The following is a 26,223-nucleotide window of genomic DNA, read 5'->3' on the forward strand; positions in this document are numbered from 1 at the left end:
AGAAGGAGGAGGTGAGTTTAACAAATATTGAAGTCTTGGAAACGTCAACTCATCCCAAACCTCTCTTCGTCGCGGCACGGAAAGAAAGTTCCGAGTTTAAACTTGTCTAAATGTTTATACTTTTCCCTCGCTTCGATATTTCCACGAGACCCACCTTAACTCCTTTCTGCTACGGTCTAACACCATCGTCGACTTGACGTGTTCCCGAAACGACATTTTCGTCCGTTCACCTTTTAATATTTTCCGACTTATGCACCGTTTTTTCCGTTTCCTTTTCCTTTTTCTTTCTCATTTTCCTTCACCCGCCCCGCTGCGTATATTCCTGTACGATGCAACTTTCATTCGTAATTTCGTCCTTCTTCTTCTTCCACCGTATATCACGATCTCGGAGGTTCGACGCAGTCGTACTCACGATTTAAAGTTCCGCGTTACGAAACAATAACGCGACTATCGTGTACTTCCGTGCGCTAGGATTTCATACTGCTAGGAGAGAAACGTTCTCTTTCTCGATTCAGTTTCCACCAAGTAGCTAGGTATTCTCGATACGATTCTCGTCTATTTAAATTATTCACAAATAAGAGGTAAAACGGTAGCGCGGAGTCTATTCTTTATCGATGGTGGCGCGAACAATTTACGGACCGTGTTTTACGATAAATAAATATTCGCTATATTTAAGAATATAAGAAAACAAACATCCGCGCTTTAAATATCGTAGAATTGTTTAAATAAAAAATACGGTCAATTGTACGCTAAAAGGGTGTTCGATTATTTTTTTAAACACTATGGAAGAAATATTTCAAAATTTTGCGTTACGTACGAAACACAAATTGGTATAAAATATTATTTCGTGTCGTATACGACGCTCTACAAGGTTCGATGTTCCAATGTTGAGAAAAATATCTGGCATGTTTCCATTGTTGCTCATTTTTCTGACGTACTGACCGATACGATGCGACGTTTCCTTGTATCGATATGGTAATCCACGTTCAGATTTTCGTCTTACATCGGGGACAATTTACATCAAGCGATACAATTTCTCCATATCGTAATAATTTTGTTTCTTTCCGCGAAAGCATTGCCAAATTACAAAATAATCGTATATCGTAACAACGATCGAACTTATAAATTATTTTCTATAAAATTTTATACTGTTTTTTTATCGAGATAAGTACCGTACCCGTGTATCAAAGACACGAGTCGTATAAGTTCAATCGTCTTTCGCTACAGAATATTTCGGTAGTTATTAGTTCTTTACCTCGTGTAATTTAATTACTCTTGATGTTACACATCACGGTGACAAAGTTGAGTCGAAGAAAGTGAAATAGTAAAAAGACTAATTATTACAGTATTTTTCGCTTCTTTTTGACACCAAACAACTTCGTTTAGGACATATTTTTATAAAACAACGCATAGTTTACAAGTAAATTCACGTAATACGGTTAAACAGTTCAGCCTGTAGAAAGTTCGTTAATTACTTCCTTTCGATTTTTCGATTAACGTAAATCGATAGAACGATTCATTATCGAATCGATCGGCAATTGTAAGGTATACGAGGTCGGCCCTGTATCGATCGATCGATGGAAATCGTTCGACGCGATTCTCGCGGTTTCGATGGTACCCCATCAGTGTCGAAGCAATGTCGGATCCTTTACGAGACACAAGAGTAAAATTTTGACATTGCGGGACGAATGTACCGTGACTGGATGCGTTGCAGCATGCATACGATCTACGTCAGTTTATCATACAATTAACTCGTGTACCGAATCGCCAAGCAATGACTCCGATCGGTACGCAGATTTTAATTTTCTACATTAGTCGTTATGGTCGACGGTGGCCATAACCTGGGATTTTTGGACAACTGCAAAACATCTGCAAGACAATCGAGAATTGTTTTCCAAACATTCAATTTTTGTTAACAATGATATTCCTTCGAGAAGGAAATTACCTACTCCATGTTTCCTCTTCTTTCGACGCAAAATTAACCCAATTGTGCACTATCGTATCCACTTCTCCGAAACACCGATTTACCAATAGGAACACACACCGAACCCATGTAAATAACGAGTACGCGCGAAAAATCGATCATTCTGTTATCAGTCAACATCAATCCATGAACGTTATTCGTTCAGTCGACAATCGTTCTGTATACAAGTAAGGAGCCACTTCGACGGTCAAGTGTGACCAAATACGTATCTACAATCGATCCAATTTCATAATTTATACTTCCAACGATCCCGATAACATTAATTTGTCGTTCGGGAAGCGCAGTCGACGAGATAATCCAACTTGAATATTTCTCGTCGCGTATCACGCAACAGGATGCAATCGAGAAGCGATTTTGGCCGATTACAGACGCATCGGTGCAACGGTTGCAAGTAAACGGGGGCTGAGTTGATTCGTAGAAGAGTTGTCGGTGGTGGGTGGTTCACGGCAGAGTAAGATGTAATTTTCAATACTCGGGGCTGGAGTCTCTGGAGGCGCAAGGGGAGCCACAATTCCGGGGGTTTACCGTGCACTGTCGACGTAAACTCTCCTCAGTCGCACCCCCATCGGCCGAAGTCAGCCACGGAGAGTACCACTTATTCGAACCCCCAGTGACTGTCAATACAGGTTCCTATAGTGTCTCCGAGAGCATATCAGACGGATGAATAAATCTCGTTACACGCTTGATCCGATAGGATTCGAATAAGCCGCGACGTGTTAAATCGCCGTTCAAGGTATCGTAGTGCTCCTTCGCGAGGTACCTTAATACCATTTATCAAGGATTTCGATAAGTATTTATAAATATTTCTCTTCGGTCGGTATAATACCACGATGAATATTGTATAATTATTACGAATGTAATTTGTTGCTGGTCGTTGACCGCACAGCCATCGATTCCTGTAACGATAAAGGGAAATAATATATCGAGTTGCTGTAATTAATTGTGCAAGTTTTCGGTACTTTCCGTAAGCTTACTTGTTATTAGAACGTTCTCGGCCGTGTTTTTCGGCCCTTTTCGGTGAAATCGACATAAATAATAAATAATGTACAATACAAACGTTCGAGTAATTATTTCAACGGGTTACCGTAATAAATTAACGTTTTTGTACGAGTTTTTAATCTTTTCGTTACGTCACATCTAATAAATCGCGTGATATTTATACTCGTATATAGTGGATCGAAAAAGTAATCGTAAACTATATTATAAGGAGATTTCCCTAACCTACAAGTCTGATTTTAATGAAAAATTGTCCGCATGTAAAACATACTGGACTATGACATAATTTATTTGTCGACAATAAGTGTTCTCGAGAGGATAAAATCAAGACAAGAAAATTCAGCGTTTCTTCATTTTCTTGATACAATTCTTTTTTCCCACAATTGAACGATAGAGCACTAACGAATGAACATTTCTTGCAAGCAAATTTTTGTTGTACTATTTGTCTATATTTGTCTGAAATCGGCTGAAATTAGCTTTTACAGTGCCAGTTTCTCTTCGATTTTTCAAATACAGTTTCGTAATAGTGCGAAATAGAGCAAAACTTTTCGTATGAAAACTATTTAGCTCTTAGTGCTCTATCGTTCAGCTGCAAAAAAAGTCCAAAGAAAAATTGCATCAAAGAAATAAAAAATATCGTTAAAACTTTCGAGACTTGATTTCAGCTTCTTAATAAAATTTACTCTGGACAAACAAATGTCTCTGTACTCGCACTATTATACTCTACATGCGCGCAAATTTTCATTAAAATCGTTCTTACAGATAAGAAGAATTTCCTTCTAATATAGCGTACGAATACCTTTTGGAAGCACTGTATATTTTCGTGTATTGTTACGCAGATTGTCGTTTCGTTGCAATCTCTTACCGTTTTTCGTTATCCGTACTCTCTAAATGTCCGAATGCACCTCCGATACAACCGTAAGTAAATGTCTCAAAATCGCACGATACTTACTACGGAGACTAGCTTCGAGACTCCGGCTCGTTACTCGATATCGCGCGTCATCGTGCGATCGTCGCGATTGTTTTCCAAATCCTCGAAACCTGGAACAAAAAAACTGGTTATCAAATTGTTTGCTCGAATATACGTAGCATCGTTCAACGAACGAAGATTCCGATACGTTTTTCTTTCGAATAACCTTGTTTCAAAGTCGCATCTATGCCATACGCTGCAGTAAGGTGAGAACCATGTGGGAACGTCGTTCAGAACCCAGGGGAGAGCTGAGAGTCACACTGATCTCGCTCTTTGTCGCTGGAACCATTGGAGTGCATCCTCCACCTCCACAGCATCTACCGCCGCTCCCACTGCTGCGCCACGATCTTCCCGGCATCCTGTCTGGTACCTTCCTTCCGGTGGAGTCGCGAGCTACATATCGTGGCTTTCGAAACCTCTTGAGAGAGTACGCTGACTTCGATATTCCGTATCGAATTACGCTCGTTTCGCGTACCAAATAGTTCACAGCTACGGGGATGTAAACCAATGCACGTGCAGCATTACAAGAGACTCGTTAACTTATTCAAACAATGTTCGACGGTATCGTTTCTTTTCGTCGAATACTCTTTTCGGTTTCGTGACTCGAGACAGTCTTCGAATTTGCATAAACAGTGCACGTCCAAGTAACGATGGAAATGATACGAAATCGATGCTTGCCGAAACGGTGGGTCTTCCAAAAATACGACTTATTCTTACCTTTTTATTTATTTAGAACATTATCGATACTTACTCGGTGTTAAACGATATATCGATACCTCGTTACAAATGTTTCTTTACAAAAGTGTAATATTTTCTAACGAGTATTTTGGTATCGAATTGCTCGAGTACCGCCAATATCGGCCCTAAGACCCTTGTAAAGATTATTTTACGCGGAATTATGTCGGTCAGCGAGTCGGGAAACAAACGACTTATCGCGAGGAACTCATCGATCTCGTTTGCACGAAACATCCGTCACCGTATACGTACCATGCGTGACGAACGATACAAAATAGTCTTTTCATAATTTCACTGATAACGTTACAATTACACTAATGAACGAACCTTGTAGACCAACATTATCTAAAAAAATTATCGTTTTTAATTTGCAGCTCGTCGTTACAATTCAAATACACTTCACGCGCGTAAATATTTTTAGAACCGACTGCTCGGAAATGTTTCCGCACACGATACAAGTAATTACCGTGTACCGCAAATATTCTATAGATTCGTTGTAACTTTTGCTAATAAAAGCGTGTGCAAAGGCGCACGATGTAAATTCGTACGAATAGTGTCCAAAGAGGCGTCGAACGTTCGCGAACAAAGAAGGATCGCGACGATCGCGATCGTCGAGCGGATAACTATCTTCTAATCAAGGAAATTCCCCAAACGCCACAAATTAGTATCCGTTTGATTTACCCATGGGAAGATAAGGTAAGTAGGCGATCGGCCGTTCGTCTCGGGTACACGCAAAAACGTCTTCCGGCCCGGCACTGGAAATGCGATCGTCATCTAATTGGAACTCGATACCCGGTAACGAGGGTTACAAACTTTTCCGTTTTCTGTCTGCCTCAGCCTTCCCTCCTGCGCCCTCTGCTACGTTCACGTTCCTTCGGCTCGCCTCTCGTTCCTTGTGGGCGCGACCCCTCGAGTTAAGACTCCGTAAGGTAGAAGTAGGTCCGGGGGCGGCCGGAGAGGGGATGAAAAATTGTTATCTTATTTATGGGCACAGGATTAGACCACGTAGAACGTTTCGCGCCACTAACAGGCGTCGGAATGACAAATGGTCCTGAAATCAGGAGCTTCCCGAACGACTCGGTCAGCGAATCGTTAAGTCCACTTACCGGGACCTGGTTAATTAACGCATCGAGGACCGCACGCTCTCGAGGGCACACGGCACTGGGAGCCGCGTATTATTCGAAATAATAAACGCGCGAATTCTCTGGAAACGATGCTATTGGAAGCCTTCGACACGGAATGTTACACATTTCGTAAAAAATTGATGACTGCACGCTCTAATCGACATATAGCCTGAATGTTCAAGTATATTCTTCGTTATTTAATAAGCACACTCGAAGATGCTTCCAGTAACGCTTCTTAGTGCGATATGCTTGGAAAAAAAACAATTTCTGCGGCGTGTCGTCGCTCCTTTTGTTTGCGTACACACACACCATTTTCGTACGAACGTACTGTCTTCCGTCGTCAACGTTTGAAAACTGAAAGACGCCGATTGACGTCTCCCATCCTCAGTGTGTTAACCAACGAAGCGAATGCATCCAAACAGCGAATAAGCGGTCGCCGTCGCCACACGAAGACGAAGGGCAGATTCGAATATACGGAATTACGGAACACGGGTGGGGTTGATACGGGACACCGATTACGAGCTAATCGTCACGTCGTTACTTCTGTGTTTACCTATCTCCGCAAACAATAGAGGAATATTTTATTACGCAATTTTTAACTACGCGAAAGTATTAGAGATCCATGGTATTTCTAGTCGCGCGAAAGACGATTTGTTTACATACGTCGCCATAACGTTGATTGAGAATTTCATATTTTATAGGTATATAGTTTGCGTAAATAAATTAAGATAAATGTAACGTATCCCTAGTCTCTTTATATGTGTGAAACGTTTTTATAATAGACATTGTGAATTCATCAAGGCGCGATGATACGTATGTATATATGTGAATACGTGTATACGTATATATTATATGGATATCTTTCAGAAATAGGATGTTCTGATCAACGATTTACGCGATAATGTATTTAGGTTTTACCATGTAAATACACATTGCCTTTTTCGTTCGTAGTGCATGACATGCCTGACGTCAGTGGTAAGGATATTACTTTGTTTTAGAATGTCAAAGTAATGGTTACTTAAGCACGAGAATTGTTACTATCGTCAGAAACGTACGGAAATTGAACCATATTATTATTTAATTTTGATCCAGAAAGTATGCGAAAAGTTAGAAGTAGGTACAAAAGTAAGTGAAAGAAAAATTGTTACCAGCTTACGCTATGAAATCGCAGAGATTATACGTGAATATTAATGCTAAGCAGCGTCGGTCGTTGAATAGAAATTTGATCTTCCAAAAATAATAAAAAATCTTTTACATTCGAATGTACACTGTATAAACGAGGTTTTCCAATTGGATCGATGATCGTGATTTCTACCATTTTTATCGATCTGGTTTCTGTATAAGGAAGATTAAATTTCTGTTGAATGTCCAACACTGTTTGGCATTAAGATTCGCGTATAGTTTCCACAATTGTACAACGTAAGGTGGTAAACATTTTTCTCTTAAACGTTTTAATTAATTTTGGCGCTTCGAATTGTAAAATTCTTTTTACACATTTTCTAGATTACAGTTACGTGTTTCTTTTTCGAGGCTGACCAATTGTACGTTCAAAAATGCTTAATTTTCGTACCTCTTTGACAATATTGAAGATCCTTGTGCTCGACTATTATTACGACTATTACTTTCGTGCGAGAAACGAGGAACATGAAAACCCTCGTACCGCGGATATCAGTTCATTGCCTGCGAAACTTCGTAAAGTAGGATTCTTGGACAGCTTCGCGCTTCGTGCACGGGATTCTGGCCATAGGTAGTTTCAACGGTTAATACGTAAACTGATTTTAGGGGATTTCAAGAACGGAATCGAAATGATATTTTCCACGCGAAAAGAATCAAAGCTACGCATTTTAAAAGATACATATATTGTTACTACATGTGTACACATAGTGATAATAAAAAACAGTGTAGGACATTCGGGATAGATAATACTCGTCGAATGAAAGAAAATTTTTTATCAAATATGGGCTGAAAAATCAATATTCTTGGAATTATGAGCAATTTTCAATTTCGGTTGAAGGCTTACTTGCTTCTGATAGTCGTTCGTGATATAAAAACAACGGATTACTTTACCGTTTCTTCTATCGATGATTGCAGAAGGTTTTCCATGTGTTTTCCTCCCATTTTCATGTGCGATTCGCATCTTCGTACAAGAAAACGTTGAACTCTTTCGCAAATCTCTGGCTTTGTTAACACCGCTCGAAAGCCATTTCCTACACGCTCGTGTAGTTCGCCTATAGTATTTACAAGTGAAAAGTAAATAACACTTTTAAAAAATCCTCGTAAAAAAGAAATAAAGACGATTTCGGTCGAGTGATCGTGAGATTTACCGCGTTCAATTTATCTTGCAACAAAAATCCAATTTACGGTTTTAACAATTGCGGAATACTGAATGCAAAATACTAGACTGGAACACCATCGTACATAAACTACAGATCCAATCTATCATCAAGATGCATGTTGCTCCAAAGCTGTGATAGCATGTGCGTCGAGAAATTGTACGTTGCTCTTGGTAAGCGATTTGGTAAATTCTGCCCTAGTAGCTGATTCGTGTTTCAATAAAATGTCCGAATAATTATATATCGTGTCGATATATAATTCTTCTGTTCAAGTGTGATACGAGTACGATAATCCTTTCTTATACTACGTATGCGGAAGTGGAGAACAAAGTCTTTACTTCTTTAAACATCGATGGAAAAAATAGTGAGGTGATCCGTTGTTTCTGTATCACAATTTCCCATCAAAAACATACGCTTTAACCAAAATAGAAAATTGTTTATAATTCCCTAGAATATTAATCCTCCAACTCACGATCACTAGGACATGTTTCCTCCATTTAGCGAGTACTATCTGTCTTGATAGTCTTGAACTCTATTTTCTTCAACAAATTGTATCGATTACGAGCAAAATGCATTATTAAGGAGTGAACAAAGAAATTTATTGATTTAAATTTTAGTTACAGTTACTTAATATAAGCTTGTTCTTTATCTATCTTCACCTGATAGAAAATTATCAATACCGAGAAGGTAAGTTAAAAGGAAACATCAAAGTTTTACACACTCGCTAAACAGACCATTGCACGCGTCTTATATTCTTGTCTTAATATTATTCGGTTCGTTCGAACGTTACATTTTACACAGATTGTTTACATTAACTTTATCCGTTGCTACTACGTACAGTATTTATATGTACACTCACGGTTCAAGCGTTCTCCACGCCTCTTCCGTAAATTTACGACGTCGATGGTCACGAATAATACGAGTCAAGGAATTTTATCCTATTTCATATTTATCTATGTTCACATTGTAAATTGTATATTTATACACGTGATTGCGTATATTGAATTTTTGTATACGTTCGTTTATATTCTTTACGTTAGCTGAGCAACGTAAAAAATAACCAAAGTTGCAAGCACTGCAGCGAAAAGTAAAGCACAACGAGATTTACATGTTCACTTTGCGGTGTTCGCAAAATATCGTACCGCGTTTAAATTAACCGTACATAAAGAACGATAAAAATGTATTTATCGCTCTTAATCGTTAGCAGTTAAAAAATGTTAGTCGTAAATAATTAAAAAATCAACGATTACTTTTGAAATTTTCGTTATCCAACGTTCGATAAAAGTACCGACGGCAGGCGTGGAGTCTGCATTCTGATTGAAAGATGAAAAAATTGCTTTTACTCGATCCTTGTAACGTTTGACGACTAAAATTGTTTTACGAACTTGTTCGGCGTGTAAACAATGTAAATATTGGAATGCCAGTTTTGGAAATAATGTAAATATTGGAACGACGACTGACACGAAACTCAATGTCCCCGTGCTTTCACGATTTTGAAAAACGTGTCATAAGAAATCTGAACAGAAATCCAACGATACTGGTAAGTAAAAATGGAAATTCGGTAGAATGTGCTTCTGTGAGGCAAGGGGGTGGGCTAGGTACGCGAAACGAGTACTGTGTTTCACGCCCAACGACGTTGGATACGGGGAAATACTCGTACGCCATTACGAGCTGCGGTTCGTTTGCAGAACGCCTCAACGATGCAGACAGTGCATTCGACTGCAACCGGCCACGAGTCCCCAGGAGAGATGCAGTACCAGCTTACCAACGCGCCAGTTTGGAAATCTCAGTGCGGAGATGCGTTACGTCTGGAGAGTAGGTTGCAGACGTCACGTGAGGAGAGGAGGAAAAGAGAGGGAGACAGAGAGAAAGAGAGAGAGAACAGGGAGAGGGGGAAGCGAGTCGAAGGTGGAGAGCCGAAAGGACGGAAGAGGGAGAGTAAGGTCGCTTCAACCTCTCAGCATCCCACGAGGCTTCTGGTGTAATTAAGCGAGTGCACCCTCACATGTCTACGTACATTCGCATCGTGTCTATCCATCTAACCGTGGCAGGGTTGTTCTCCTCATCGAGACTGTTCCTGATATCAAGGGTCGGGAGATAAGGTTGCAAAAACCTTTGAAACCTCGGTACAGACTCTCGTTCGTACAGCTTGTTGGCTCGCGCCGGAATCTCGAAAAATGTGCGTGTTACGGAAAACTACGTCCGTGGGGAACCGATGCCCACTTCCATTAGCGGAACGATAACTCACCATTTTTTTTTTTTTTTAACCGAGTTCTTTGCTCTTGTTACGATTACGTTAAAAACAAAAGAAAAGAAAACCGAACATCGTAGATTGCTTATAACGAAGATTACGGCACGCGTGCGTGGTTTCGATCGCGGAAGATTGAATTTTAAATTATATCATCTCGTTGTAAATAAAAGTTCGTTCATCGAAGAGTGTATGCGAGCGAGACAGATATTAAACGAAGAACGCGATCGATCTCCGTGGTAAGTTTTTCTCCGGATAGAATTTGTTAAAATCTTGCATGTCCCCTCTTGTTTAGAAATCCATGAAATCGAAGCACATCGAAAGGTGGCGCAGGAATATCGTGGAGGACCGCATGCACGTTAGTGTGCACGTTATATGGTAATGGAAGGCCAATCATGCGGTAACTAGCCACCCTGGGGAGACGGTCAGGGCTGCCAACCGGTGGTCAGCTCCCGTCAATGTGTCACTTACGTAGCTAGAATACCGAACCCTCCCGACAGAATGTTACTGCTGAACGCGTTTCCCCTCAATTGCAAGTCCCGTCAGTCTCCTGTCTGGAACGTTCTATCTACGAAAATCAAAATTCTTCCCGATTTCCTTGACCCGTAATAAGTCCCGAGGAGACCACATTTTTAATGTTCTTCGTCACCTTCTCGTAGCACGAAACGTATCCTGTGACGTATCCCGAAACGTCTACCAAATTCTGTACATACGTATATATAATACTTTGCCCGAAGAATCGAAGAGCGTAACTTTCAAGCGGTAAATAGTACAGTTTCAATATTTAAAATGCAATAGATAGCAAAATGTAAATACGGGTACTAAATATCAAACAAATAGTTAGCCAGTTATTTATTCCGAAATTTATACGATGACAAGTATTCTACATACGTACTCTAATACCCGACAGTAGCGTTCGAAAATTAGCTATTAGGTACCAGGTGTGAATATGATTGGAATTAATGAAGTGAATAAACGATATATCGAAATCAGTTATAAATACTGTAAAAATACAGGGCATGGAAGAAAAATCGAGCGAATTTTAAGCGATTACAAGTACGCAAATATCGAAATCAGAAAAATATAAATCACAGACTTTTGTACCGCACAGTCGCGCGAACAAAATATTTTTGATAACTTGTTTTGTTATTGAGTTCGGTAAATCTACATGGTTCCAGATACTGTCTCGTAATTCTTCGATTATTACAGGATCATTAACGCGCACCTTCGATACTGCAAAATCCAGCAGAAAATAAACATGGCCTCGTGAACAGCTAGATGTTCGCCGTTTAGAGTAATTATGCGATTAACCGAAGAATTCGCTTTAGAAACTGCTGCGTGTATACATTTGTGTACTTATTATAGTTAAAATCCTGTATGGATATAACTGGAATTCCTTATTCAATATTCGAAGAAAGGATCGTAGGACAAAATTTAAGAACGAAAAAATTGTTCTTGACGAATATTGTGTTTCCTTTCGCGAATTTCAACATACAATTCGAGATTCTATTTTATTTAAACGTAACTTTTCTCTAACGCGTTGCTGCACTCACGAAAATTTTGTAACCTATTGCAGAGGAAATTTCCTTCGTGTAGCTATAACCCGCCACATTGTCACGGCTATTGAAATACTTGTGCCTAGTCTACGCGTGGAAGTCAACCTTGTTTTCGTTTTATCGTACGTTCGTGATTATGAAAAATTTGTCACCCTTTCGTTGACCTTTGTCCGCCGGATCGATGAAATAAATTTGTCACCACTTTGACGGATTCCCCGTTCCTCGTACGAACGGTGTACATTTCGGTTTCTTCTACTAAAAATAATTGCTACGGAAATATTTTTCGAAAAGCTACGTCGAGCCCGGAAACCGTGTGAAATCTCGTATTAGAAGCTCGCGGGTGGAGAGACGAGGAAGAGAAATCTGTGTTCCAGGGTTGGGTAAGCGTAAAACGAAATATGCCGAGCAATTCTTGAATCGAGGATCATGAACGACTTGACGAAGGTCGAAGCAAATCTACTACCGGTAGAGACAAACGTATCACGTTCTATCACCGATGTTACCAACTAGCTATACCGCCTTCGCCACTGGTCAAGCCAAGGGTATATAGAGCCGCGAGAGAGCGAGAGAGAGTAGGAAACAGGGCGATAAATAACTACAGGATGAAAAAGGGGGCGCGGTACCCTCCCGGGGCCCCTAAACCTAGACTACATACCCCTCGCCATCCCTTGCCACCCCTCATCGTACCAGCACCGTATAAACCGCGCACGGGCCGACCCCGACAATTATACCCTCGCACGCGAAATGTTTTATTACCCTGACGTAGAATGCTTGCGTAAATCGAGATCGTGTGCGTGCACGTGAACGTGCAACCCCGCATGGACGGTTGCGTCGCGATGCATCCTGGAACTGCTGGAAACTGGCCTACATAACCGACACTTTTCTAAACGAGCCGTAAGGGAAACGATCCGGTTCAGATTCTTCGACAATGTTACAATTGGAACCGTTTCTAAAGAATATAGATTCGGAAGGGGATTAATTGTAACGTCCTCGAATAATAAGATCGCGTAATCATCCAATTAGATGCGACGTAAAAAGCGAATCAACTTGTACGGAAAATATCGATTTAACGATCTTCCATGTGGAAAAGATAATTCTGTATTTTAATATTTTTAGTGAATCCGCGAACTTGAAATTTGAACGCGATAGGGTTCTGCCAGGAAAATTTGTTTCGAGACTTTTTTGAAAATGATCAAAAATGTATCTCCTACGATATTGAATGTAATAGATTCGGAACAGGATGACGCCGCTATGGTAGAAATCTTAAGGGATTCCAGTAGAACCTTTGAGATTCAAAGTGGCTAATTACGAAGCAAGCACCCGATAAAGTCCTTTGCGTTGGACTACGGTCTTGGAGGGATATACGAGGTTGGTAGCACTTGAGGGGATCCTGTACTCCCAAAACGTGCAACGGATGACGCTTGGTCTGTCGCCTAATTTTGCAATCTAGGCTCACACTACCTGCTAACTACTCGCTAAATGGAGGATCCAATCTTCCGTGCCATCTTAACTTTTCACAACAATGTGTCGTCACAAGTCACGTATGCGGTGTTTAGTTCGATGTCGTTAAACGCGTCGTTAGAAAATACAAAGAATAAGGTTTGAAGAAATTTGAAAAAATTACCAAGGATATGTACACTGAAGTACAAGATGTGTCTCAACTAATATCGTAAAACTTTGCAAGCGTACTATACACCTCGAATATGAAGAATCGCTAATGATTTCTGGAAACTTTTTCTTTCCGAATTATAACCGATTTCACAAATTATCGTAGGAAATATTCAAAATGACGTTTACGGATGTTGGTTCGATGCATAATACGCTTGTTTGTAAATTTTAAAACGCTTGTTTACAAACACTCGGTTGGTATGAATATCAAGTAGACTTTCCAAGCTAGTTTCCAAGTAGACATTTCGCGTGTGTATATTGAATTAAACAAAATTGTGTTTTGCACGAAACAGAATGGTATTGTCGAAACAAATTTATGAATGTTATAAAACATTAGTTATAAGAGACAATTGATCGTAAAGAGATTATTAAAATTATTCGTTTCTGAAACCGTATCACAATTCCTCCAAACAATGGAAATAAATTGCTGCAAGCCGATGATGCAGGAATTATTACTGCCATTCATCGATCCACAATGCGAAGGTTTTTTCTTGATAATACGAAAATGTATTAGTCTTCGTTATACGGTGCTTTCGTATTCTTGTAGCCCTTACTTTTTAACGCTTCGTGTTATCGAGCCTCGTAAGCATGCGTTTAACTTCTGGAAGAGCATTTCGCGTGCAAATTGATCGTTAATTAATTAAAAATGTAGAGACTGACAGCAGAGATATTTACCTCCCCCGTTGCGCAGTCGCCCCTTTAACTAAGTCAGCTCTTAGGCTTCGGTTAATCAGGTTAAATTAACCTGGTTAGCGTTTGACGGGTTGTTGCTATGCCCCCGTAGTTAGCGACTTGTTATATGGAATTGAGCTTCTCGTCAAAAACTGCTTGTACGAGACTCCTGTTATCGTCAATTATACAATGTCGAACGAACAAGTTGAATTACGTTGAATTTTTTGCAAAAGTTCTCTTACATTGTTTATACGACGAGGCAGTTGACACGAAATACTCGATTCAATTTAAAAATATAATTATTGAAATATTCCGAATGCTTTGACACGTACAAATTTCTGATATAAATGCATAATTATTTTGTTTACGTTAAATATAAATATGTAGAAGAAATACAGTTGCGCTTGGGTCATTTACAGATAATAATATTTTAGAACGTACTGGTAATTGACAACGTTATTTACACGAAACTGTCAATTTGAATGCGACGAGCGCATAAAACAGGTGCAATAAAAATTACATGGATCGTATCATAGTGGAGAATGCAATGTTTCGAGATTAAGTTTACAAGCAGCTACGTATTTACCCAATATTATTCTATACGATATATTAGAATGTACATATCTACTTACACTGTTTTTATTTGCATAATGAAGACGATTAATAATAATATTACATTACTGTACACCCACGCTTCAGTATTGTTGATAGACAAAGTTTGATAGACTCATTTTAATAATTAGTCTTAATATTTAACGGTATGTTTACTATATTGCGTATTTGTAGAGATATTTCTAAAATGTAAAATTTAAATGGTACCAAACTATTCTACTTATCATCCTCGTAAACAGGTATCGGACAAAGTGTTCGAATTGGACTCTCTGAACAAACAAACACACCTATGCAGGTTTTAACCTTCTATGCAGGTTAGTATGAAATAAAGTATTTGTTTCAGATACCCCCAAACAAGATTTAAATATTTTTAAGTGCAACAAATATCGTGCGATTGAAATTTTGCTTTACTATTAACAGGTATTCAAATTACTACGTAACAGAACAATATATATTGTGTTACGAAGAGATAGTCTAAGCTTGCCAAACGTAGGAATAATCTTTTTTCTGATATCGTGTAAAGCATTTCTTAGTCGATTTCTTGCGTCGGTGCAAAAATGGTATGATTTCGATTAGCAACAACAGGTAAAGCGGATTCACTTTTGAACGATGTTCATGGATTGTAGCAAATACGAACAACGTCATGAACCATTGATTGGATAACGTTAACACAGAAATCTTCGCCAAAGTAAAAGCTCGTACAAAGAGCGTACGGGACCGCCCGTACAAAGAAAGTGCTCGAATATATATGCATCTGAGTTCGTCAATGTTTGAATATTTTACTTCGGTAATGTCGAATGTAACGAATATGTTGTCGTTGTTATTCTTATCTACTGGCTACAACTGTTTCACTATGCAACCCTAATGAAAATGTTGTTATTGTTTCTTTTAACCGTCAACTACAAATATTTCGCCAAACTATTAATACAAACTTGTCGGTACTAACTAATAACATTAGTTAGCATTTTTATCATTTCGAAGGGAACAACAGTGAAGGGTGTCAAAACACTGCTTAAATTTTTTTATTATATAATTATTTAACAATTTGCTCGAATCTTGAAATTATTCATTTTTCAATAGTATTAAAATATAATTTAAAAATAAGTTTGTATTTTTCTAAGATGCAAAAGAAATACCCGATACTCATTGTTTGTTGCTTGAGAAATGTATTAAAAGACTGTTCATTGAGAAAGATTAACAACATTAATTCGAACATATTCAACGGTGACATTAAATAATGGTCGAACGAAAGTCGTAATTATAAATAAATATTGTATATAAAATTTAATGTGTAAAAAATATGTGTCATAGAGTTAAGAAGTGTTTTAACCTTGCGAGTATTCCTTTATTGGTTCCTATCGTAGCATCGATTTTTAAATTGCGTAATAAATAAAATTAGCAGCGAGGGTGACTTTGGTAGCCGCCCGAGGGGTCGAGTTGTAACTTAATCAGGGCAGCTTCCCTCGACTTAATAAAGCTGTCTCAATTTTCGCCTCATTACCGAAATACGTACGAAGATTTTTTTATTCGATTTGTACGCACTCGGTTAGTTACGGAATTTAATTTCTGGGCAATTACTCGTTACAAAATTAAAGCATACCATTGCCCGTAGTTTCGGTTCAGTTTGCTTAATTTTACTATAAATTACAATAGTGGTAATTCAACTTCGGTTATAACTTTCCAATAAAATCAAGTGACCATCATATGTATGAAACGATGGCTTTAGTAATCGGTTTTGCGATCGCTATGCAGTTGCATCTAAGGTAAGACGCTAGGTCAGTGTTACCGAGTCTATCGACAAAAATTGAATGAAACGTACACTGTTCTAAATTCCTTTATACGCAAGTTCCAAACTTGAAACTAATTATATAATTTCATACTTTGTTGAAGGCATGGCTGTGTTCTCCGAATTTCGTAATGGATTCGAGAAATGTAGTCCTGTCACCCATAAATATTATGTTTAAACACTTAAATCGTAGAGTTGGCTGTAAAAATTACAAACTCTGATCGTGACTTTATTATTTCGATATCATTATTTAGCGTTAAAATTACTTAACGATACTCTGCAGTAACTATGAATCAAGAATATTTTATTGAGGAATAAGATTTTATTATTTAAGCAACGAGTACTACAAATTGCTGTACATATTGTTGAGTTCTTAATTATAAAAGTATTATAATTTCAATAAAAAGATAAATAATTGGATTCGTACACATAAAATATTGTTTTCATGAAGTATAAGTTTCGCAAAAAATTAAATGTAAATGAAAGAGCAATTGATTGTCAATTCTTAGAGAACAGATTGAGCATGAACGAATTTCTTGTCACAAATGGGCATTTATTTTTCGAAAACGTTTTCACGTCATTACATATTGTTTCGTATTATACAGTATTAGAATACTTTCTACCGGAAGTATAAGATATTCGGAAATATGTACTCTACAAATTATATTTAAAAAGTAAAATTGCGAAGATGGTGGAAAAAATGAATTCAACAAACCTTAAGGTGAGAAATGTTCAACGTTGATTTTCAAAATTTAGAGAAAGGCAATAAAAGTCAAAGTACTGTTAATCTCTAGCATCACTGATTTTTGTTAATTTAGAATATATAGAAGGTGAATTGCATTGCTGACAAATTATACAAACAATATGAAAATCATTTATATATATCATTTAAATGTATTTCATAGTCCGTGAGATGCGGATGTGGAACATGCATTGCTACAGAGGGAAAACATTTCCAGTAATTTCTTTAACGAAATGCTCTTACCGATTTCTTTCGTAAACACAAAATGTTTAGTATGAGAGAGATCAAATTTTAGGCTTTATAAAAACGTTACGTGTGCCTGTAGCAAAATTCACTTGATGGATTTAATTACATCGCTTTAGTTCAAATATTAATTTCACTTTGAATTGATTTTCTCAACATTTTTCACTCAATTTTTGGTGTGTTTTATGTGTTAAACATTATTTGCAAGGATAAAGCAAAATTTTTTAAAGTTGAATGATTGGTTTAGCATAAAAAGCACAGAAGAAGAAACGATTGCGTGTATTTTTCTTAATCTTATGGGCTTACGACAAGTGTATGTTGTTAGATGGAGGTATGATATCGTACTACAACACGTACATCGATACGAAACATTAATAAATGCATACGTTTATTCAAATATGAAACTTAACGTATCATGTTCAGTAGGTTCAGTAGTTCTCTTATTCTCATTATCTAAATTTCCTAATATACGGACGTTCTATCACCCGGACGCTTCGTTAATTCGCACAACGTTTCCTAGCGACGTTTACATATAAAATACAAAGTATTTAGATGTTCATAAATATTTTCCTGTGTTTTGCCGTTTAACTGTAATCATATCGATTCAATCCGAAACAGACAGAGAACGGATACCACAATGACAAGTAAACGAAAACGTGTAGTCTTAACTATTGAAGAGAAATACAAAATAATTCCAGTTCTTGAAAGTGGTGAAAATGCAACGAAGTTAGTAAGAATACATGGTACTGGGAAATCTACAATCACGGATATTAAAAAACAGAAACGCAATATTGAAAATTATCTACAGAATCTAAATTCCACAGTAGGAAAAGCTTAACAAATCCAAAAAATAAAATTGTAAATGATGCTGTCTTTCAATGGTTTTATCAACAAAGAGACCAAGGCATACCGATTTCTGTCTTATGTTACACGAAACAGCTCTAAAGTTCAACGATAGATTAAATAGAAAAGATAAATTAGGGGGAAACCGACTACATTTATTCAAAGCTAGTAATGGTTGGTTAGTAAAATTCAAAGCACGTCGTGATATTCGAGAGTAGCATATCTGCAAAGAAAAACTTTCAGTGGATAGTATCTCTGTAGAAACCTTTAGAGCAGACTTTAATAAATTTTTAATAATGAACAATATGCATCAGCAAATGTATACAATGCTGATGAAACAGATTTAATTTGGAAGGTACTAGCACAGAAAACGTGAACTTCTTGTCGTGAAAGATCAGCTTCCGGTCGCAAAGGTAGTGAAGAACGCATTATTGCATTTCTTTGTACGAATGCTACCGGATGCCATCAAGTTCCAATATTGATCATTGAGAAAAGTAAACATCCACGCTAGTTTAAACATGTCAATATCAGTACAATGCCAGTTGTTTATAAAAATCGGACATATGCTTGGATGGACAGTAACATTTTTGATGAATGGTTTGAAAATATTTTGATACCAAAAGTTAAAGAACATCAATTAAAAAATGATCATAGAGAAAAAATTCTTTTACCGGCAGAGAATGCGAGATCGCATTCTACACGTGACATTCTTAACCAGAAGGACGAATTTATGAAAGTTATATTTTTGCAATTTAATGTAACTCACTCATACAGCCACTAAATCAAGGAGTAATTAAGTTCTTTGAACTACCATATAGAAAAGATTTGCTTTAAAAACTCCTATTTACATTTCAATTTAATGAAGAGGATATAAAAACTAAATTTAAAAGACTGCTTTTACGTGGAGCAACATAAAAATACAACATTGAAAAGAGCATGGAGAAAACTTTTAATGCTTAAAACTGAAGAAATTAGCGAACAACAAAGAACAATAGTACCAGATATTGAAGAAGCTGTCACTACATCACATAGAATACCAAGATGTTATTATCACAGCGATGATGTAATGTAATGGTTTCAGTGCGATGAAGACAATAGCTATGAAGATAACATACATTTGACATAAATAGAAGCAGCAAACGAAAGCAACGATGAGGATGTGCTCTCTCATGTCAAAACATTTGAGTCATTTGGAAAAGGACTTCGATGTTTCGAGGCACAACTATAGTGTAATTCTACATAGCTGCTTACAATAAAAAATTTATGACTTTTAGATGTTGAAAGAAACTGTCAAGTGTGTTCATTCTACTTAAACACATGAATTTTAATGCAAAAGATAGTGATATTTCTACTATTCGAAAATTCCACTGTCCGACTAGCTTTGTTTTCCAATCAGAACGAATATGGATATCTTTACTGTGTAACGTTATGGTCTAAATTTAACAACTAGTCTCTTAATTTTAAACAAATAATTTACTTTTTACTTTTTTTAATAAATTGGCGTTAAAATTTGTTCAGAAGAAAAATTCTTTTATCGCTCTTTTATCTAATAAACACAGAACAATAATTGGTAAAAATATTTTCAATTTGTTTGTTAAAAACATTGTAATTTAGAAAAAAGGCGAAAGTATCATATATACGTACATGCCGGAATACTCGACCGATTTACAACAGGTGCTAAATGTATCACTTAGCGCTGTTACGTTTCTCGTTTCTCGCAATTTGGCTTTCACTTTTACAACTATTATAACAGGGGTTGATTTGGACCTGACAATCGGTTGATTAGTTACAGGAGACTGTGTACATTCTGACCACTCTTCGACGAATGGGACAATACCAGGACACGTTCATCTCGAACAGAGTATCGTTGGTACGACCCATACGTCAATCGTCATAGTAATGAAACATCAAGGCGTACACGGTGCAATCATGTTACATTATGCATTGCATTTCTCCGGTTACGTACAATGCAGTTGAGCAAGACACTTCGACCACTACAGGCGGTGCATTTTTTTTTAAAGTTTTTTAACAATATCCTTTTGTTTTCAAATACACCTAATTACAAAGTCATCCTCATGGAATAAAGAATTTCGGAAAACTTATCGAATTATATCTACTTGTTGCACGAAGATACAGGTGTAGCTAAAAGGTGTAGCTTTATCTGATAAATAATAATTTATTGACTATCAATTTATTAGTACCCCTAATTTGGAAAGATTTCTACAGTTTTTGGTTCACAATTGAATAAGAATCAAAAGCGTAATTCTTGTTCCAATTTTAAATCAAAAATAGTTAAATCTAAGTACAATAATATGTTAACGTAGGTAATCATTTGAGTCCTTTATTATGACGTTAAATTTTTAAGGCTTCTATAAGAAAAAAGTGATAAAAATACGGTTAAGGTTTGAGTATTTTTAACAGAATTTGTATAATATTCTTAGCTCGTGATGGGATTATCATCGTATATTATAGTTTGCCCTGCCTTAAAATAATTATACTACTAAATGATTTCGTTTTTCAGAGTTGTGTTAATCTTTTCTGACGTATCTCCGTTGTTTTACGAATTTTCACAAAATTCTTTAGAAAAATCATTTTAAGATCCTTAACTGTAAGAGAATGTGAAAAAAAAAGTTAATTTTTTCAAAGCACCTAGACCAGTCTAGTCCCTCAGAGGGGTGGAGGTTGTAGATCACTTTTACTGTGGAAGTTTGAAAAAATCAATGTTTTTGCTGTTTTTTAAAGGGAGTTTAAGGTAGGAAAAATATATCTGTAAAACCTTTTAAACTTTATGCGCATTTTTCTCAAAACGTATTATATTACGAATGTACGTGCATATTATTTTTCGAAATGGTTTCCATGATATTTTAAGGTATATATTTTAATGTATTTAATACGCGAAAGGCACGAAAAAGTAAACAAACTGATAATCAAACTTCAGAGTGCTATTATTTTCTTAATTACAGCATCTTTTTAATTTTTTTAGTTCGAATAAGCAAAACGGTCGAAGATTTGGTAGTTGTTCGAAAACATTTCTGTAAGCGACATGCATTTAGGAGATTAATTTTGATCCTTTTTTTCGAATAAATTTATGAATGTTCCCGAGACACGAATAGATGCGCATACAAAATGCTGGCGTCAAAGCGATTATAGTATCTTCGTAAAAAAATGACAAGAACGGCTCGAGATTACAATATATCACACAAATACATAAAAATTATTTTTCTTTATATTTTTATACATACACATCTTAGAGGCTGCCGACAGAGAGTATGTGCTATTACGCGATACAATAAATCTGCATTTGTTTGTCGCTCGGGACCGGAAAGAAACATATATACATATGTATATATAGCATATTATGTATAGCAGTAACGTCGATATTTTTGTAAATAAGCGAGAAGTTTTTACGTCTCGGGCATAATTTTATTATTTATTGCAAACGGTATAGTCTTTTATAAATCCATTGACCACGGGTTCCGCTTAAATTAAGTTGAACGTTACTTTCAATGTTCATTTTTCATTTTGAATCGATAACGTACGTTTAAACGTAAGAGTATTTGAATTAATTAAGAGCAATGATTAAAAATTGCATTTGTATTGATAAAATCTACGATTTTTTATGTGTCTGTATAATGTTTTTTTTGCTAAGGTTAACACTGCGATACAGATTTAGCATTAGGTACTCTTTCTCTTAAGCAATTTTTAGAACAGCCAAGTCCGCAGATTGAAAAACGAGGCTTGTAACAAGCCGTAGATTGAACAAAGAAAATAATTTTCGAAGCATCGTGTAGCGGGCACGGGAGTTCGTCTACGAGATTAAACTTGAGAATCCGGATAAACATTGAACGGTTTCGTGTATAATCGATACATTAATAAACTCGTGGCGCAATTATACTGAGCGAATTCGCGGACGGGGGTTGTTTCAATCGAAAATGATACGGTTCCACTCGCTTGCGATGTCGCGGGGGCAATAGGGAAAGAAAATAAGAGAATTGTGCCGAACAAAGTAATTATAGAGTGCTGGCGTAGCGAGAAGAAACGGTTCGTCAAGCTGGCGAGCATTCCGTGAGGCGGAGGTGGAACCAGGGGTCGGAGTTGATAAAGAAATAAAGAATCGTGAAAGTTCGCGTCGAACCCCGCGTTCCCGTGGGGCCTTATGACTTAAAGTCTCCTTACTCCGTTAATTCCGAACATTAACAAAAGTCTCGCTAAAACTCACCGCCAACTTTTCTGCTCTCCTGGGATCGACCTGGACTTGTTAATGAAAAAAATACAATAAAACTCCCTCACGACGAAACTCGTCTCGAATTCTCGAGACTCGCTAGTTGTTCGCGCTCTGCAACGACCGACTCTTTCTTCCATGTACAATCTTCAAGACGGAATTATCACGGAGAATGGACCGGGGGCTATAATTTCGCGTCATTGTGCATTCGATACGATTAATAACGAAACACAGCGGGAACAATTTCAAACGAATCAAAATGGACTGCGCTCGACGAAAATGGAACATTATTCGCAAATGTTCTACAAAAGGAACAAAGGAAACGATTTCGGAATATCTCGTACGTTTCGTGTGTAACAACCATAAATGAAGAAAGTGCACGATTTCCACGAGAAAGGATTAGTTGCGATATACGATAGCAGGGAGTGGAATTTGACTTTTCGTATCATGGTTCTGATCATTTTAAATTTAATTGTTCGTCGTGTTTCCCATTTTAATTCTTTGTACTTAATTTCACACGAAGCGATATTTCTATGCAGTCGGAAAATTTTAAGATACTTTCAGAGTAACGAATATTTGGGATTATGCTATTATACATACATTACTATCTCGTTTCAAAAACGCACCGATAATATAACTACAATCGTAACGTAGTAGTGTTGCATTCATCCAATACCATAACAATTATCTAAAGGAGGAATTAATATTACGAAATATCTTTCTCTCTATGATAATTGATTTTAATATTTAACTTGTCTAGACTGTCTATCGTACATCTGTCTAGACTGTGAATGGAATTGAATCAATTAACGGGCATATATGAATTTAAGTCACAAACTGTTGAAAATATTTCTAAAGAGTGGTACGTATTTCCAAAGCATTTCTAGACGGAATTAACATAAATGAACCATATCGTCTTATTAAAATTTGATGTACTATATTGTTAACGTATTAGTAAAGAATATTCACTTTTAGGAGAAATTCAAAAGAAATCAATAGACATACCTTTAAATATTGACTCAATCTTCGATCGTCTATTTTTTTTTCTACAATATTCGCCAAAAGTAATAAATGGTAAGACAACCTATTCCATTCCATTCGATGAATTAAGAGAAAAATATTATAATATTTTTGTAAGTCCATTTCAGGACTTTTATTAGGTATAAGGGAAAATTCCCTCGCTTTCTATAACTAGTCTTATATGTACTTTAGGTTGTAGGTAGAAGTGGACAGATAGAACCCTTCTAGACTATTTAAGGAACATTTCGTGTTTGTCATTCAATTTCCGCCAACCCTTTGAACCGTTAATATGGCTTAAGATAAAATGTATTTGCAATAATGCATACTCTACGAGTCCCAAAAAGAAGTAACGTGGTGCAGGCTGAAAAAGCTCGTGTAAAGTGTTTAGAGAGGCTGCGTTAACAGTTCAAACCTTCCAAAGGTGGTTCGTGAAATTTCGAATAGGTGAACTTTCCTTGGAATATGAACCAAGATCGGAGAAGACAAACCAAGATCAGACATCAACGATAAAGTGTTGATCCTGTACACTGTATGATCCGAACAAATTCAACGTTGATCTACATAGATATGGGCTTCGAGCTTGGAATTTATCAGACAATTGCTTTTGAACAATTGGCTTGGTTTCGTGACAAAGCTCAGCGTTTCGATGTCACTTGAATTAAGCGAAAAACTTTAAACGTTCGTCGCAAAAGGGAGACGTTCTTAGACTAGTTACTGGAGATGAAAATTGGATAATGCTCAAGAATCTACAGAGAAAAAGAGTATATATAAATATACCGTCAGGAAACGTTACCGTCAACGTCAAAAACAGGCGTTCATAAAAAAAGTTCATGTTCCGTTGTTGGTGGGATCGCGAAGAAATACTCTATTATGAGTTACCGAAAGAAGGTAAAACTGTTAATGTTGATGGTTATTGTTCTCGTATTGAACTTTCGAAGACAAAATTTCAACGTAATGGACCACATGTGGCAAGGAACACCGATCAAAAGCTATCAGAGATTGATTAGGAAATTTTGCCTCACCTCCTGTATTCTCCGGATATTTCATCATCGAACAATCGCCTATTCGGATCACTGCAAAACTTTCTCGATGTAAATGAATACGTGAGCTTTGAACGCGTCATAATGGCTGTGGAAATATTTTTCGCGTCAAAAAGCGATAACTTTTTCTTCAGAGCAGTAGCGAAGCTACCAGAACGATGACAAACAGTCTTAACAAACGAGGGAAATTATATTTTAAAAGAAATTTTAACAAGTAAATTTGTTTTCCTACAAAAGAATACGACAGAACTTTCCCATATAGTAGACCTAATAAACGTTCGATCGTGTTTTGTGTTAATTGAAGTTTTTGATTTATTAACATAATTGAAACGCTCATAGCAAGTGAAAAAACTGACAAATCGTCGTTCTCTATACCCGATATCGACGATACAATTTGTTTCGCACAACTGGTAAATTTTTCTTTTGTCGATATTAAAAACCTTTTTGGCTTAGCGTATCAGTTTTTGGAGTTTTTGCATACCAATTTCGACGTTTAGAAATTTCGAGTTACCGTTGTTCAGCAGTCTACAATGGCACGATAATAGTAACGTATAGCTATGTTAAAAGGAACGACGTTGGAGATGGTTTTTCGTTTTAAAAATCAAACAGTCACGAGAGAACATAAGTGTTTCGCGATCAAATAAGTTTTGGAAACGCGATAGCGTGTCGTTGTGCACAGTTCGAGAACCGCTGCCTCGGAGCGCAAGTTCGACATTATTTTTACCTTCTCAGTGGTTTTCGTCCATTATGGGGAAGTACTTTGATCGAAAGTAATATAGAACATGCAAAACGTTCGTCTTTCGTTGCCGTTCGTACCGTGAAGATTGTCGAGGACAAATTTAAATTTCGTATTCTTTTGATAGGGCGTGAGGCTTAATATCAAAGTAGCGGTGCAAACCGCTTTATGCTTTCGCTTTATGCCAACCGACCCCTTCTTTCCGTCACGAACCAGACTCCTTCACCCCCCCTCCCATTTCCCCATTTATTCATTTATTCCAGAGAGATGAACTTTACCGAGATTTTAATGGCACCCCGACTTCCTTGAAACTCGCAGCAAGCGGACGTTTTAGATTTAGAAACGGGTGGTGTATCGCGCCACGAAACAAAATCCACCGAAAACGCTTTCAGACGGGTGGATGCGCGTAGACGGCCGCGAGCCACTAGCGTTTGCGAAGGGGAGAATATCGTGTGACGGCGTTTCGTAAAATTAATTACTCGAACTCTTAGAATAAAGCGTAGCTCGTAATTGTGACGCGGGTGTGTAACGGCAAACGTCGTGATAACGTATGCGAGTATTTAACGACACCGTGTAGTTTCAGCTTTTGAATACATCAAACAGGAACGAGTTCTCCCTGTCTTACCGTGACACAACTGTTTTCAGACATTATCAAATTACGCGAACTTTTCTTGTCTATTTTTAGGGAGAAAC

The 26,223-nt window shown here is 37.2% G+C and overlaps 1 protein-coding gene across 1 annotated transcript in view; it reads left to right on the forward strand.

Annotated features, from left to right (window-relative positions):
- The first annotated feature begins 19,047 nt into the window (after positions 1-19,047).
- LOC143154721 (glyoxalase ElbB) overlaps positions 19,048-26,223 on the forward strand; it is a 29,616-nt gene continuing 22,440 nt past the window's right edge. The window contains exons 1-3 of the mRNA XM_076326677.1: positions 19,048-19,213; positions 19,403-19,575; positions 19,643-19,741. Of these exons, the coding sequence (XP_076182792.1) occupies positions 19,048-19,213; positions 19,403-19,575; positions 19,643-19,741 (438 nt within the window). The remainder of the gene's footprint in view (positions 19,214-19,402; positions 19,576-19,642; positions 19,742-26,223) is intronic.

This window comes from Ptiloglossa arizonensis, chromosome 1 (assembly GCF_051014685.1).
Source record: "Ptiloglossa arizonensis isolate GNS036 chromosome 1, iyPtiAriz1_principal, whole genome shotgun sequence".
NCBI lineage: Eukaryota > Metazoa > Arthropoda > Insecta > Hymenoptera > Colletidae > Ptiloglossa > Ptiloglossa arizonensis.